This window comes from Pongo abelii, chromosome X (assembly GCF_028885655.2).
Source record: "Pongo abelii isolate AG06213 chromosome X, NHGRI_mPonAbe1-v2.0_pri, whole genome shotgun sequence".
In the NCBI taxonomy this organism is placed as follows: Eukaryota; Metazoa; Chordata; class Mammalia; order Primates; family Hominidae; genus Pongo; species Pongo abelii.
This window is the reverse complement of record NC_072008.2, coordinates 6133173-6149334: the sequence shown is the minus strand read 5'-3', so window position 1 is coordinate 6149334 and position 16162 is coordinate 6133173. Positions and strand designations below refer to the sequence as shown.

Here is a 16162-nt window from a genome sequence, read left to right as displayed (position 1 = left end):
GGCTCAATGGGAAAGTAACTCAAATGCAGCCTCAGCTTTTTAAATGGGCTGAAGGGTGAAGAGCATACCCTCTAAGGCATGCAGTGGCTTACTGGAAAGTCAGGATAATTGTATCAACACTTTTAATTATGAATGAAGTCTTCAAGAAACTAGCACTACAGCATGTACAGCATGCACCATCTTGTATAGTTTTTTACAAGGAAACTGAGATTCAGAGCAGTGAAGTGTGTAGCCTAAATATATATGCACTTGACCAGACCAAGGAGAATTTGTGTCCAAAGTCTACACTCTTCATTTGATGATGTTCCCTTTGTGGCCTGAGAAATATCCACATCATGATGCCAGATTGACTTGGATGCATGCTTCCGTTTTTCTCCTACTGGAAAACTTTTAGAGCTCCATGTATGTCTCCTTAGGAAAATGTGACAATTTCCTTAAACATTTGAGAAACAGTGTTTTGGAAGTACCCATGTATTGATAACCAGTCTGGTAAACAATAGCAAAACTGGGAGGTGTCGTTACTATAATCTGCATAACCTGTATAACTCTTGAACATCTGTTTGATCATGCAGCACAGATTTGTTTAGTGTTTTCTAAATGTCAGGCATTGTTCATGGTGATAGGATGTACAGCAGGAATTAAGACAAGTGGTGGCTGCTAGGCATGGTGACTCATGCCTGTAATCCCAACACTTTGAAAGGTCGAGGGGGATGATCCCTTGAGGCCAGCCTGGACAACATAGGGAGACCCGATGTCTACAAAAAAATCCAACGAATTAGCCAGACATAGTGGTGCATGCTTGTGGTCCCAGCTACTCGGGAGGGTGAGACGGGAGGATGGGTTGAGCTCAGGAGTTGGAGGCTGCAGTGAGCTATGATAGCACCACTGCACTGCAGCTTGGGCAATATAGCAAGATACCATCTCTAAAAAAAACAAAATAAATAAAGACAGGTGATGTTCTTGCTGTTGCCTACTGTGGAGATGGCACTATATGCATTTCTATACAAATGAATAGGAATTTCATAGAGAGATGTTGTGGATTTCGTGGAAGAGCCAGCCAGTGTTCTAGGTGGTTGTTGTGTGGCTTCATTATTCTTGTCTGCTTTCTTTCTCTTTTAGGCTGCCTTGGAGTTTTCATAAGAAATTGTCCCTGGAGGTGTTGGATGGTCACAGCTTCCTTGGAGCATTGCAGTTGCTGGAATCCAGTTTCAGGATTAAGGGAGGGCTGCCTCCTTGCAATGGGCTGCCAAGAAAACGGCTGTGCTTGTTCTTAACCTCAGGCTCTGTCTGTGATCAGTCTGAGAGTCTCTCCCAGGTCTACGGCTCCCTGGAAAGCTCTATCTGCAGGCTCGCCTCTGGGCTTTGTCTCCTTGGAGCCACATCACTGGGACAGCTGCGGATGTGGATGCAGATTTGAACCATGTCGCGGCCCCAGGGACTGCTATGGCTTCCTTTGTTGTTCACCCCGGTCTGCGTCATGTTAAACTCCAATGTCCTCCTGTGGATAACTGCTCTTGCCATCAAGTTCACCCTCATTGACAGCCAAGCACAGTATCCAGTTGTCAACACAAATTATGGCAAAATCCGGGGCCTAAGAACTCCGTTACCCAATGAGATCTTGGGTCCAGTGGAGCAGTACTTAGGGGTCCCCTATGCCTCACCCCCCACTGGAGAGAGGCGGTTTCAGCCCCCAGAACCCCCGTCCTCCTGGACTGGCATCCGAAATACTACTCAGTTTGCTGCTGTGTGCCCCCAGCACCTGGATGAGAGATCCTTATTGCATGACATGCTGCCCATCTGGTTTACCGCCAATTTGGATACTTTGATGACCTATGTTCAAGATCAAAATGAAGACTGCCTTTACTTAAACATCTACGTGCCCACGGAAGATGGTGAGTACCTCATTGGAACAGAAAACAATACCTCTTGTGCAGTGTGTAGAGAGATTTGCTAGGAGGGTTTTATAATGTCTCGTGCATGATCTCTTCTATAACCCGTTTATTTTAATTTATTTTTCATATTCCAAATGCAATTCTTGCAGCAACTTACCACATGTTCCACTTGTATGTATTGGGCCATCTACTGACTGGACAAAACTATAAATAATGACTTTAATTATTTACATATATTGCCTTCTTAACTTTTTATAATGCTTATTTGCAGATGAAAATAAATATGAGCATATAATGTTGCATGTTATACCTGAATCATCTGTAAAGGAATGAATCTATAGAAAAATAATAGAATTAAGTACACTATTATGCTCCAGTTTGCAAACTGAAAGATGAGAAAATGGTGCTTTCTGCCTTAATGACTTAAGATATTAGCACCTTTTTTGAGTTTTCAAAGAAAAACTTGATTGTTTTTAATATACAAGCAGGGGATAGTTCATACAATAGTTGGATTTCATTGTTTAGAATCAGTTTTCTTAACGTAAATTTGGATGTTCTTTTCTTCCAATATTTGCTGCAATCAAGTGGCAAAATGTAGTCAGATGATTCTAGCTACATTAGAGATGAATGCGTTTGTATTTTTAAAAATTTCCTTTTTTATATAAAACAACAATGAAAGTCTGTAGACACAATAACATTTAATATATTAACCTAATGTTAGTAAAACATGAATAGTTTTATGTCTGTATAGATTTCAAATTCAGATTTCCTCAGAAGAATAACCAGACTAAAGTATGCCACAATGGTATCACATTTCCCAGTTAGCATTTCCATATGCCGTTTTTAGATGAGGAGAAAGAACAACAGAGAATAAAATATACCTGGAAAGAAAGGAAGTTAATTTGTGGGAATGATAGATGTATCTAATGTAGAAACTACAGTGTGTCCTTTGTATAAAGTTCTTCGTGGAAAGTGTGATAAATTTCTTTTATGGAGAAATTTCTTCTTCTTCTTCTTTTTTTTTTTTAAACTTCAATCCCTGGAAAACATTTTTCAGTAAGATTTGGCTGAAAATACTAAATAAACAACGACGGTAATCCAATGATCTCCAAAATTGTTTTGCATCTATCAGATTACTCTTTCTCCATATAAATGCCAGATAGTTTAAGTAGAGTGTCATGAAAAACCATACCAGGGTTGTGTGTCACTGAGATTACAAATTGTCATTGAGATTACAAAGAACAGCCCAGAGAAAGAAATTAAAGGATTCTGCTTCATTATATTAGTGGTTTCTGGCATATTGCCCTTGTCGTTATGGTGACAGACCTCTCAATTATCTCATAAAGTCTAGGTCTGAATGTGATTCAAGGAGTTAAACTGACATTTGGACGCTGTACTTCCATGGGGTGTTCTGAGCTGTCTCCGTGCCTAACAGTCCCTCTTTATGTGTGTGTGTGAGATGAATAAGAGCTCTCAAAAGCAATTAGGGTTCTCATTTGAGCAGCCACCTGGGTTGAGATCTTTCTCATAATGAACTATTCAAACAAAAACCAAAAAGAAAGGAAGACAAAAATGGGGAGAAAACCCCCCAAACAGGACAAAGGGTTAAAATTGCTTTCATAATACTTTGGATGTGCTAGAATCTGGTAATTTTGTAGAGCTAGCCTTGGCAACAATGAATGCACTTCAAATAGAAGGCCTCCTCATATAGGAGTTGGACAGAATGAGACCACCCATGAAAAAGAATCAATAGCCTCCCTGACTGCAGAGCCCTGTATGTACAATTGTGTGGATGGAGACCACAAACGGTGTGGCTGTTTCATTGCAATTCGGTATTGAATTAAAATTTGAGGAATGTAAATATGTGAAAAATGCTATTCAGTGAAAAAGTAATCCAAACTTCATAATAAACCCAGTTCCACTTATTTAGTTCTTTAGCCTTTTTGAAGCAATATGTGCATATGATCTTGACAAGGGAATCAGAAATCTAATAGTGACTGAAAAGGTAGAATCGATCTCCCCACGATGTGTAAACTCTAGAACTTTGCTGGTGAGAGTTCAAAGCTACAGCCCTGCATGTTTGTACCATCCACAAGTCACAGCCTATTGGGTTAGGAGTTTTTATTTTTAGTTGCTTGCTTGTTTTCTTAACTCTGTCAACGAAGAACCAGTGCAGGCCAGGCGCGGTGGCTCACACCTGTAATCCCAGCACTTTGGGAGGCCAAGGCAGGCAGATCACATGGTCAGGAGATTGAGACCATCCTGGCCAACATGGTGAAACCCTGTCTCTACTAAAAATACAAAAATTAGCTGGGCATGGTGGCGTGTGTCTGTAATCCCAGCTACTCAGGAGGCTGAGGCAGGAGAATCGCTTTAACCCAGGAGGTGGAGGTTGCAGTGAGCCACAATCGTGCCATTGTACTCCAGCCTGGCAACATAGCAAGACTGCGTCTCAAAAAAAAAAAAAAAAAAAGAACCAATGCAGAGCTTTAGATGTTTAATTATTAATTATTCACTAAATGAATGAACTCCGCATCCACAGCAACATATTGAAATGTTGGCATCATGCTGATTCTCTCCAAAGGCCTTCTCTTAGGGAGTATCTCAATTCAGATCAGTGCTTTTATTTAGCAGGATAGATAGCAATATTATTATTTGGAATTCAAAATTCCACTCTGACCAGTCTGATAAAGCCAGAAAGACAAATTTAAACAATAACAACAACAAAAATCTACTTTTTTTGTTTAGCTTTGTCTTTCTGCCTTGATCAGATTGGCTCAAATTTCTGTGTTTCTACTTTCATAAAATGTGTAGGTATATTAAAAATACAAAAGTAGACTATTTTAGATACATACTTATCCTTACATTTAAGAACTAACTTGCAAGGGAAAAGTGTTGGAAATTTCTTTGTAGTACAATAGTTTATGAAACATATTTTTTTTCTGTAGAAAACAATACTTTTTATAATTCCCTTTAAAATAAATCAGGTCTTGCTGAAGGTGAGTCTTTTCATTTAAACTGGCATCATGATCTACTAAACTTGGGCTTGGGTCTTTATAACTATTTCCTACCTTACAAATTTCTTTATTTAAATTTTCATAGGTTATTAATTTCTCTTTGTTGTTAGACAACAGGCTAATTAATTAACTTGAATTGCATATTTAACCTTTTGATAGGTGCTCAAATAAGGTCAAAGTCAGTCAAGCCAGTCGGAAACTCTAGTAGGATACGTGGGCCATTGTTGACAAGGAACAGTTGGAGACCGAATGACCGAATCTGCATGGTGTATGTGTGTGTGTGTATGTGACAGAGAGAGAGAGAGAGCAGAGAGAGAGTGACTGAGTGACTACTTTGAGGAAGCAATGCAGAATATGGCTTGGTAGCTTGACTAAACATAAATTGTGAAAGTCAAGCTGAGAAGTTCTAGTCTCACATACTAAGTCCACCTGAGTTCATACATGAGGGGATGGCAGTACAGTTCGTGATTCGTCTTGGTCCCCAAGGAGACTGAACACAGAAAGATGAGTTATGCAAACACTTAAGGTTTTTAATGAGAACCAGTGATACTGTTTAGAAGTGAGGTTAAAAAGTAAGGGAAAAATAAAAGACACATTTTGAAGGAGTTGCTCAGACAAGATACCGTATTAAATATAAAGCTTGGAGGAGAAAGAGCCACAAGTGAGTCCAGGTTGCCTTGGGGAATGGACAGACCCATGGAACCACTTCCTGAGTAACCTACACCTGCGCTTTCTCTCTGGATCCTTGGACATACATCTTAAGGTCTTATTCTTGAAAGATTTCAGGAGCGAGAAGCCCTTCCATTCTTCATCATGGGACTAAAAACACTGGGAAATATAAAGGAAAATATAAATGAAAGTCATTATCGCCCAGGCACGGTGGCTCATGCCTCTAATCCCAGCACTTTGGGAGGTCGTGGCGGTTGGATCACTTGAGGTCAGGAATTCCTGACCAGCCTGGCCAATATGGTGAAACCCCGACTTTACTACAAATAAAAAAATTGGCTGGGCATGGTGGTGTGTGCCTGTAATCTCAGCTACTTAGAAGGCTGAGGCAGGAGAATCACCTGAACTCGAGAGGTGGAGGGAGGTTACAGTGAGCCAAGATCGCACCACTGCACTCCAGCCTGGGCAACAGAGTGAGAATCCCTCTCAAAACAAAACAAAACACCACTCATTATCATTGTATTTTCATTGTAGCATAACAGCAAATGCCATTATGATTTCTAGAAAAGTGAAATTTTGGGTTTTTTTTTTTTGCTAGCAATACAATTGAAAAAGGAAGATATTAAAAAAGAACAGATTATTGAATGCAAGGTGTCCCTATCATCTTTTTCCCCCAATATGACACCTGACACTTTGAATACTGTGACTTAAGTAAGCTTGCTATGATTGTTGATTGAGGACCTATTTGGTGAAAGCATGGAGCTTTATGATGGAATATAAACAGACACGACATGGACAGTGACCTGTAGGAGTTTGCGCAGTTAATAAACCTAGAGGTAGATAATAAGCCAGAGCATCCTAGTTAGGGAACAAAGAAAGCTCTGTGACAGCTCAGGGACAAGCTATTTTTTGAGGAAAAACTTGATGGAAGCTGTTAAGTTGTTGAGCTGTGCCATGAAGAATATATGGGTGATGGAAGGGATTCATCTATTAAAGCATCTGATGAATGGGACATTTGAACACAGAAATCTATGTTAAGCAGCTTGGTGTCAATCGTTGCTGTTGTTACTGCTTGGGTGTTAAGTGTGGCATGGTAACAGAAGCTGTGCTTTAGCATGGGCTGTTTCTGGCAGTGCCATATCATGAAAGTTCTTTTTTTTTTTTTTTTTTTTCCTTTTAGAAACAGGATCTCGCTCTGTCATCCAGGGTGAAGTACAGTGGTGCACTCATAGCTCCCTGCAGCCTCAACCTCCTGGGGTCAAGGGATCCTTCCATCTCAGCTTCCTGAGTAGCTGGGACTACAGGTGCACTCCACCATACCTGGCTAATCTTTTTAGTTTCTGTAGAGATGGGGTGTCACTATGTTGCTCTGGCTGGTCTTGGGTTCAAGTGATCCTCCCACCTCGGCCTCCCAAAATGCTGGCATTACCAGCATAAGCCATTGCACTGGGCCCATAAACATTTTTGTTATCCACAGCTGCTGACCCTATACTTTCTAGGGTAGACAAGCTACCTAAGATGAAAGGGTGGCAGGAGAACAACAGGGAAAGAAGCTGGAAAGTCAACCAGCTTTGCTAGCGATTTTACAAAAAAAAAAATGTATTCGCTTCTTTTATAGATACCACTGGATCTAATTCAAGATATAATTTATAGCATGGTTTTCATCCTTGAATAGCTCCCATCTTTTCTGAGGGTCTTAGAAACTTTTCTGGCATTCTGCATTAGTCAAGAGATGTTTGTGTTCAAATGGTAGAAGGCAACCTAGCCTCAATCTGACTTTGAGGGAAAAAATGTAAATTTATTAGAAGGGCTATGGGATATCCAAACTTATTGTAAAAGTTGAGAAATCAGATTGGGAGAATGGCAGGGATGCAGCTAGACTTTAGATGCACCTGGAAGCAATGAATCCAAGGACATCACCAATCTTCATGTCTGGTTCTTTGCTTCTTTCTGGAAATAGGCTTGCTTTAAATGGCGGTAAGAGGGTTCTCTGCAGTTCTTGTTAGTTGCATTTTGTTTTTCTCAGTACCACCAGTGAGGGACAGAGTTCCATAGTTCCATACTAAAAGTCCCAGGGCAGGGTTTTGATTGGCCCACTTGACTCAGGAGTAAGAAGAGATAAAACTGGGCTGTTCTTGGGTATACCAGTTGGCAGGGGGAGAAGGACAGTTCTTACCATAAGGTGTCTGGAATGAGCAGGCACTACTTCACTTCACTGTCCAAAATATTTTTGAGCATCGATTATATGCCAGACATGCCTTAGATGCTGAGATTGCGAGAGATACAAGCATTCCTAATTTTGAGAGATAGGTACTTGTAGGCAGAAAAGTCATGGTCCCTGAGAGATGTGCAAGCACCGCCCTCCACCCCTACCCCCCAACCAACTCGCCCATTCCTGGAACCTGGGAATAGGTTGGAGGCATGGCACCTGACTTCTTCAATACTCTGCCTTAAATAATGACTTCAAATGGCAAAGGGGAATTAAGATTGCTGACTGAATTATGTTTGCTAATCAGCAGACCTTCCAATAGGGAGAATCTATCCTGGATTCTCATATATATTAACAGAGACCCTCCACTGTGGATGCAGAAGACTCAAGAGGAGATCAGAGTTGGTGTAAAGCAACGTTGAGAAAGAGATACCTGGACATTGCTGGCTTTGAATATGAGAGAGCCAGGAGAAAGGAATGCAGGTGGCAGCCTCTAGAAGCCGGAAGAGACAGGGAAACAGATTCTTCCTTAGAGCTTCCAGAAAGGAGCCCAACAGCCCTGCTGATACCTTGATTCTAGCCCCATGGAAGAAACTCTGACCTTAGAACTGTAAAAGAATAAATGTGTGCTATTCCAAGCTTACTAAGTTTGTGGAGATTTGTCTTAGTGGTAATAGAAAACTAAGGAAGAGTTTTATCACCCTGTAATATTATTTGAAATTCATAATGAAGTATTACTCTGAAAACAAAAGTTCAGAGTCTCTGAAGTTGTTTGGTTTCGGGCCTTCCGGACCCCTCTCCATTCTGGGATTCTATTTCCAAGAATTTCTAGTTGAAAACACCCTTGGGTACTTGGAGCTTTCTACCTTGCTCAAGCATGCTAAGGAGATCATATCAATTCTTATTTTAGGGCAGACATTTTTCAGATTTTTAAAAATGTATTTTTTAAAAATTTGAGAGCTAGGTACCCTGTCTCTGAATGGGGTCTTGCACTGTGGCCCATGCTGTAGTGCAGTGTCACAGTCATAGCTCACTGCAGCCTCAAACTCCTGGCCGCAAGCGATCCCCCAACTTCAGCCTCCTGAGTGTCTGGGACTATAGGCTGAGACTGCTATATTGAGGTTCAGAGAAGAAGCATGTCCAGGTGTTTGCAAATTAGAAAATGGTGGCAGATTTTTTTAAAAAAGAAAAGATGGAAAAATATCCCCTATTAGATTTACATTACAATTTTCAGCTACCATGACTGGCTAGTTTTTAAATTTTTAAAGAGTTGGAGCCTTCCTATGTTGCCCAGAGTGGTCTGGAACCCTAGCCTCAAGTGATCCTTTCATCTCAAACTCCAGAGTTCTGGGATTACAGGTGTGAGCCACCAAGCCCAGTGACATTTTGCAAATTTGACATTTTGCGTCATGTTAATATAGCCTCATGGCAAATTGTCCTAAATGGTATATTCAAAAGATAATACTGTTTTGACACAGAAAGGTACCAAAGGGTCATTTAACATTTTTTCAGGAAGCTATAACAGATTTCTAGAGTAGATGGCTTTGAATGACATATAACAAAATACCCAAATTGTTCTTTCCTCATCTGTCTCCATAGAGTTTCACTCAAGATTGCGGCTGCACCTTTACATGTCTTATTTTCCTACTTACAAACACTGCTGACAAAATCCTCTGTGTTCCCCACTCCTTCCGGCTACACCTTAAGCCGTGGTCTCTTCTGGGCAAAGTGATTCTCTGACCTTTTCAAGGTACACCTTGTTTCCTCCTCCAACCAAAACTTGTTTGCTGGAGTTGAAATGCCAGTTTAACCCCTTAGCAGATCAGTCATTATGGGCAAGTGACCCAGCTTGCTTGGGCCACAGTGTCCTTATGTCTAAAATAGAGGCGGCTGAGAGGTTTAAGGTTTTAATCCATGTAAAGTGCTTAGTAGCCAGCACATACAAGCACCCTGTAATCTGATGTTAGTGCAGCATCATTAATAACAGAAAAGGGAACCCGAAAATTTCAGCAAAATTACATGTGCATAGTGGGTCTGGTATGTATATTAGTCTAGGCATAATGTTGATCGTCTGTGACATAACTATTGTAGTAGTAGAGGGGTAAGCTTAAGAAGTAAGACCAATAGCCCATCATTTCTGGCAGTTTCTAGTATGGTTTTAACAAAAGGGAATTTTGGGAGGAATAACATTTTTAAAAAGAGCCGACTATTATCATTCTGCTTTATTCCTAACTTTAGTCCTTTTGAGCCTGTGTTATCAAATGGATTTGGAGCATATGTGAATTAGAGAAATTAATCACTAGGAAAGGATTAGAATTAACTTTTTTGGAAAAGTTCCTTAAACCGTCAAAAGGCAGTAACACCATTCTTTGTGTGTGAGATTAAAGAGAAATTAATTTTCTTTCTCTTCTTGTCTAGACACACAAAGTCCAATTGTACGCATATAGTCACAAAATAGAGGTGAAAAACGAAAACTGTGTTAACACAGTGAGACAGATGTTTTAACCAATCAACATCAACATGCAACTAGGTGAAAATAATTAAATTACTCCAGCTTTCATCTGTCAGTTGGATGTTTGACATTGTGTAGACACAGCTTATAAGTAATTATGAAAGATTATTAAATAAAGATCTCCCTGGCACGGATTAATTGAAAAGTATTTAGTATTTTTTATAAGCACAGTTAAACTGGAGTGGATTTCCGATAGCATGTGTCTCTCCCCCAGCTCAAAAAGCTTTCAGCAATTTGAATACTGAGTAATAATCTTATTGAGGGTTTAGAAATTACATATGTTTGGAATAATACTATTTAGTAGTATGAATTATGCCTGTTTGAATAATTAAGAAATATCTTTTCCTAACAAAGAACATTTTCCCTTATGTACATAATCTTCCAATACATGAATTTTAATTCAATTCAATTTGCAATTTAGATTTTTGTCATAATTTGAACAAATACAGATTACCTAGAATATATTAAAAATCAAATTTTCACATAGTGCATATCATAAGAATTTTTTTTTTAGAAATTGTCAGAGATAGAAACTTTAGGTACAACTAGTCCACTGGAATATTTGGCCATTTAAAACAATTAATTAGCTCATTATTTATTTGTGGAGTCTTGCTTCCTAAGATGTTGTAGTCTTATTTGTTGTCAATTAATATTGCTGGTTTGAATACTGTTATTTATTTTCCATACTGTTTTAGCCAAGCTATTGATTTTTATTATTATTATTTTTTTAATTTTATTTTTTTATGTTTGAGACAGTCTCTCTCTGTCACCCAGGCTGGAGTGCAGTGGTATAACCTCTGCTCACTGCAGCCTCCACCTCCCAAGTTCAACTGATTCTCCTGCCTCGGCCTCCCGAGTACCTGGGACTATAGGTGCCCACCACCACACCCAGCTGGTTTTTGTATTTTTAGTAGCGATGGGGTTTCACCATGTTGGCCAGGCTCAAACTCCTGACCTCAGGTGATCCTCCTGCCTTGACCTCCCAAAGTGCTGGGATTACAGGTGTGAGCCACCGCGCCTGGCCTAGCCAAGCCATTTAACCTTTAAATATTTAGTGTCCTCAGCTATTAAAAATAAGAGTAATATGATTATACATCCTATGAATTTTTTTTAGAATTACTGTGATTTGGGAGTAAACAACTATATAAGAAATAATTATAAAATAGATAAGATTAGTGCATATTAAGACTTTGATGTCATATTAATTGAATGTTAATCCCATGACTTTATCTTCCACTGGAAGATTCTTTGCCTGAGTGGGGTACTGGAAGCCATTGTTGAGAGTAGATCCGATCTTACTAGACTGTTGGTTGGTTCTCCTAAAACCAGGCTGTTTTCATAATGAGTTAGTTTAACATTTTGTCTTTATGTTTAAGCACCCGTTTGCTTGGTGCAGTCACAGCCAAACTTCAGACAGAAATCGAGAATTTGTGAGCTCCAGATTTGAGAGCCACAGAGAGTTTGTGAGATCAAAAACGTCCACTCTCAGTAAATAAATCAGATCTACCTAAATCACACAGTCAGCTTAAAGGCAAGGGAACCGGAGGGAAAAACTCCAAAGGAGTGATCTCTTCATGCAATAGCTACTGGTAAAATAAAGCAAAGATGAGACAGTGTAGTCTCCACCTTATTATTTCAATCTAATATTCTATATCGAGGTTCAGAGAAGCAGGTCCAGATTTCCACAAATTAGAAAGTGGTGGCTTGCTCTTGTAATCCTAGCACTTGGGGAGGTCTAGGTGGGTGGATTGCTTGAGCCCAGGAGTTAAGACCAGCCTGGGCAACATGGCAAAACCCTGTCCCTACCAGAAAAAAAAAAAGAAAATTAGCTGGGCATGGTGGCGCTGGCCTGTAGTCCCAGCTACTTGAGGGAATGAGGCGGGAGGATCACTTGTGCTTGGGAGATCAAGGCTATGGTGAGCTGAGATCACAGCAGTGCACTCTAGCCTGGGTGACACAGTGAGACCCTGTATCTAAAAAAGAAATAAAAGAGAAACATTTCCTTGTTAGACTTTACGTATCTGATGATGACTTTTGATGGTGAAGGTAGGCATTGGTATGTGGTCTGTGGTGTCTGTGTGTGTGTGTGTGTGTGTGTGTGTGTGTGTGTGTTTGTGTTTGTGTCTGTGTGTGAATGCTGTTGAAGGAAAGCCGGTAGGAGAAATATCCACAATTCAGTTAAGATCAAACATGTTACAATTTTCTGGGAAATGCCAAGTTATACAACACCTAAACTATAGCCTCTTCCCTCTGAAACCCCAAACATCCCAAAGTCTCCTTCAAGCCAGACATCCTCTTGGTCTACTGTGCATGGTGTCTGCACGGTCCTCAAGTTTGCCTCAGGGAAAGTGCCTGTTGCCATCAGAAGGAAAGAATGCAGCAGGTACTGATTTATCTCAGGCAAAGGAGCTCTTCTGATGGGTTTCAACCAGATATGAAAATTGTAGGTTCTTGAACACTCCTTTTCTTCTTTCTTAAAATGGATGTCTGTAGCTACGTTCTACTCTCTTCTCTGTCTTTTATGACATAATCAATCATTCACTCAACGAGGGAACACCTAATATTCACCTAACATCCCATTTGCCTGTCACATATGGACTTTAGCCTCCAGTCGGGCCAATGACACTATTGATCTCCTAATTCCAATCTAGACTCTTTGGGCATTTTTTTCTCTTTTCCATTCCTTATTTTCTTTAGAGGCATTTTAGATAACTCATTTAAAAATTATTAGTAAATAAATCATTATTTGCAATCAGCATAGACAAGGCCTTGGGTGGGTATCCGGAGAGATCTAAACCCGCTGCTGGAAAAGTGAGTGGGAAAGCCCCATTGATATGTGACCCAACTAAACCAACATTTCATAAAAAGCACAATGTCTTCAGTGACTGCTTTAGGATTTCAGGGAAAAGAAAATGGAGGCAAATCTGAAAGTGGATGTTTTCTATGGAGGATCCTTGATAGAAAAGTTTTCACCCAGCCTTGAGTGAATATGCAGAGCGTAAACACATGTTTGTGCAGTGAGGAAATGCTGTCTGTGTTTCCTAAAATGGAGGTTCTTGTTTATTCTTTAGCTGCACAGAGACATAAAAGATGCAAAATTGGGGAGAAGGGAGAGATGAAACTAAGACAAAACTGGAGGCGGGTGCAATGATGTTGTAAATTAACATGCAAAATACTCACTTGGGTATTTTTTAAGTTGTTACATTGTGACATTGGAGGGTTCATAAATGGAATTCCATCCAAACTAATTCTAATGCCTGTCTTTTCTTTTTAGCAGACTATAGAATGAAGTTAAATCAAAGAACATGAGGTCCCATTCTTACCAAATTCAAATATACTTTTTATCACCTGGTGTTTAAATCATTAATACTAAAGCTTTCAGTCTCCTCCAAATTTCTAATCTAGTAAAGTACTTTCATAATTTTATATTGGAAATGTACTAATCCAGATAACTAGTATGAAATCAAGTTATAATACTATTTTGCATGTTTCTAAAATGTTTAAATTTAAAAATAGAGAAGTAAGCTTCAGAGAGAAAACTGCAGCTTTCCCAAGAATATTAAAATGTTAACAAATTATTTCATTTTGAGCTAAAATCAGATGATAATGAGAACAAGTTTCACCATCGCACATTCTACAAGGATCTTTGCATTTTATACTTTTTTTTGTTTTGCTTTATAAGAGGGGATTTTGGTAAATTGAATATCATACTGGAAATTTACCTAGACGGAAACGATAGAGTCAACTTAGACTTTAATCACAGAATGATAACATCTTCCAAGGAGAAGGAGCTTTTGGGGTCATTTCACCAAAACTCTTTCACCATATAGTATTTTCCCGTTCATTAACCTTTTGGCACTCTAAGCAGAGATGAAGTATCCTCCCCTGAATTCCTAGAAGTTGAATTTAATCACCATTTTACTAGTCTACCCTCCCCAGTAGATGGTAAACCCTTTGAAGACCCAGAGCATTTTTGAGGTAAAAGAATGAATCATATACTTCAATGCATGGAACAAATGAATGAACCTGTAGTGCCTGGCCACCCAGCTTTTTTTTTTGAACCTGACCAATAAAGACGTTTACAGCTTTTTAATTTCATTATCAGAGAAAGGATTGGCAATATTTACCTGAGCACTCTCTACAAACAGAGATGAAGAAATTTGGAATGTTTCCTTTCTCTCCTAATATATAGCTTTGGAAGTCTTAGAAAACATGTTAGTATGTTCCTTCTAGGTAGTCTTTTGCAGGCATCCTCTTGAGTGTCAAGCATCTATTCTCATGCATCACATTACAGGTTATGAATACACCCAGAGTTTATGTGAGATCTTTTTTTGTCAAATGCATTAAACTCTTGGCTTACATATATTGAGCTGGAAGCCACATGTTTTTATAATATTTTAAAAGTAATATATTTTATAATATGCCTTAGAAATTAAAAAGAAAATAGAATACCTCCACTTCCTATGACAAACTGTCAGCATATACAGCAAGGCAAAGACATTTGTTGCTGAAGCTCTGTTTTTCCCACCGGATGCTGAATGCACAACAATCACCAGCCAAGCCAGGAGCCTGTTTACTGCAGGTTTCCCTGAAATGCCAAGCCCCTGAGGCGTTACAAGGAGGGAAGGCAGCATACATGTGTGATAGAATGGCCAATAAACTAATTGGTTTATAGTTTTGAGAAAGCAGCTGGTTGCCTGTTTTTAAATGCAGTGGTCTATAATTTGATAGAATGCAGAAGGAATCATTTCCAAGAAATTAATTAAAGTTCATAGGTTGGAAAATAACTGAGCTCATCATTAGGGAAAGCTTATTCTAAGACTTAGGATAAAATGAGCTTCCTCTTGCATTTCATTCAACTTAAGGTTTTGTAGTTACTTGTCATCATCAAAAATATCATCAGAGTCATCGCCATCATCATTATCTAAATTTGAGTAGCTATGAGAAGGTATTGTGAGGTCCTAGCTTTAGAGGAATCAATTTCTTTGAGATTTGATATTGTTATTTTAAGACTGCAGAGCATAGATTAGAATCTGTGTTTTAAAAACTTTGACAGGCCACATCATAGGTAGTAAAGTTTTCTCTTGGCATGAGTTTTGAGTTGACTTGTGTTATGGTTGAATTGTGTCTCTCGAAAAAATTGTTTATGTCTTAACTCCTGGTGCCTAGGAATTTCACCTTATTTGAAAATAGAGTTTCTGCAAATGTAATCAAGGTGAGTTCATACTGTGTTAGGGAAGATCCTAAACCCAATATAATTGGTGTCCTTGTAAGAAGAGACACAACAACAAAGACAGAAACAGGGAGAAAACACCATGTGAGGATGGAAGCAAACATTGAAGTGATTCATCCCTAAGCCAGGGAGCACTGTTGGAAACCACCAGGAACCAAGAACAACTCAATCCAAGACAGAAGCATGAAATGGATTTTCCTTAAGAGCCTCTAGAAGGAATCATCTTAATTTTGGACTCTGCCCCAGAACAGTGAGGCAATGCATTCTTGTTTCAAGTCACCAAGTTTGTGGTAATTAGTTACAAAGCCCCAGAAATGAATGCAGGCTGGATTAGGTATATTCTGCGTACATACACTGCCTAAGAATGCCAGAAGCCAGAAGAGGTGATGTCTGCATTTTTGGTTCCTAAAATCCTCTCTCAGTACCCACTGCTCTGTCCAGGGCAAAGCTCCCCTGACACATTTTTAGCCTTTAGGCTATGTCCTACCTCCCCTGCTCACCAGAGAAGTAGGTCTTAGATTCCAGTCTCTCAAGGCTGGCATTTTCCAAGTGAAAGACCCTGCCTTTGTGTAAATCCCTTCCCCTTGAGTGTAGGCAGGACATAGGATTTGTTTCTATCTCATGGAATATGAT

General features: G+C 39.4%; 1 protein-coding gene across 10 annotated transcripts in view; it reads left to right on the top strand.

Annotated features, from left to right (window-relative positions):
• The window catches only part of NLGN4X (neuroligin 4 X-linked), a 337280-nt gene that overhangs the window by 75645 nt on the left and 245473 nt on the right, over positions 1-16162 (top strand). For all 10 annotated transcript variants that reach the window (XM_054544298.2, XM_024240870.3, XM_054544303.2 and 7 more), the window contains exon 2: positions 1120-1892. In XM_054544298.2, the coding sequence (XP_054400273.1) occupies positions 1421-1892 (472 nt within the window). In that variant the 5' untranslated portion in view covers positions 1120-1420. The remainder of the gene's footprint in view (positions 1-1119; positions 1893-16162) is intronic.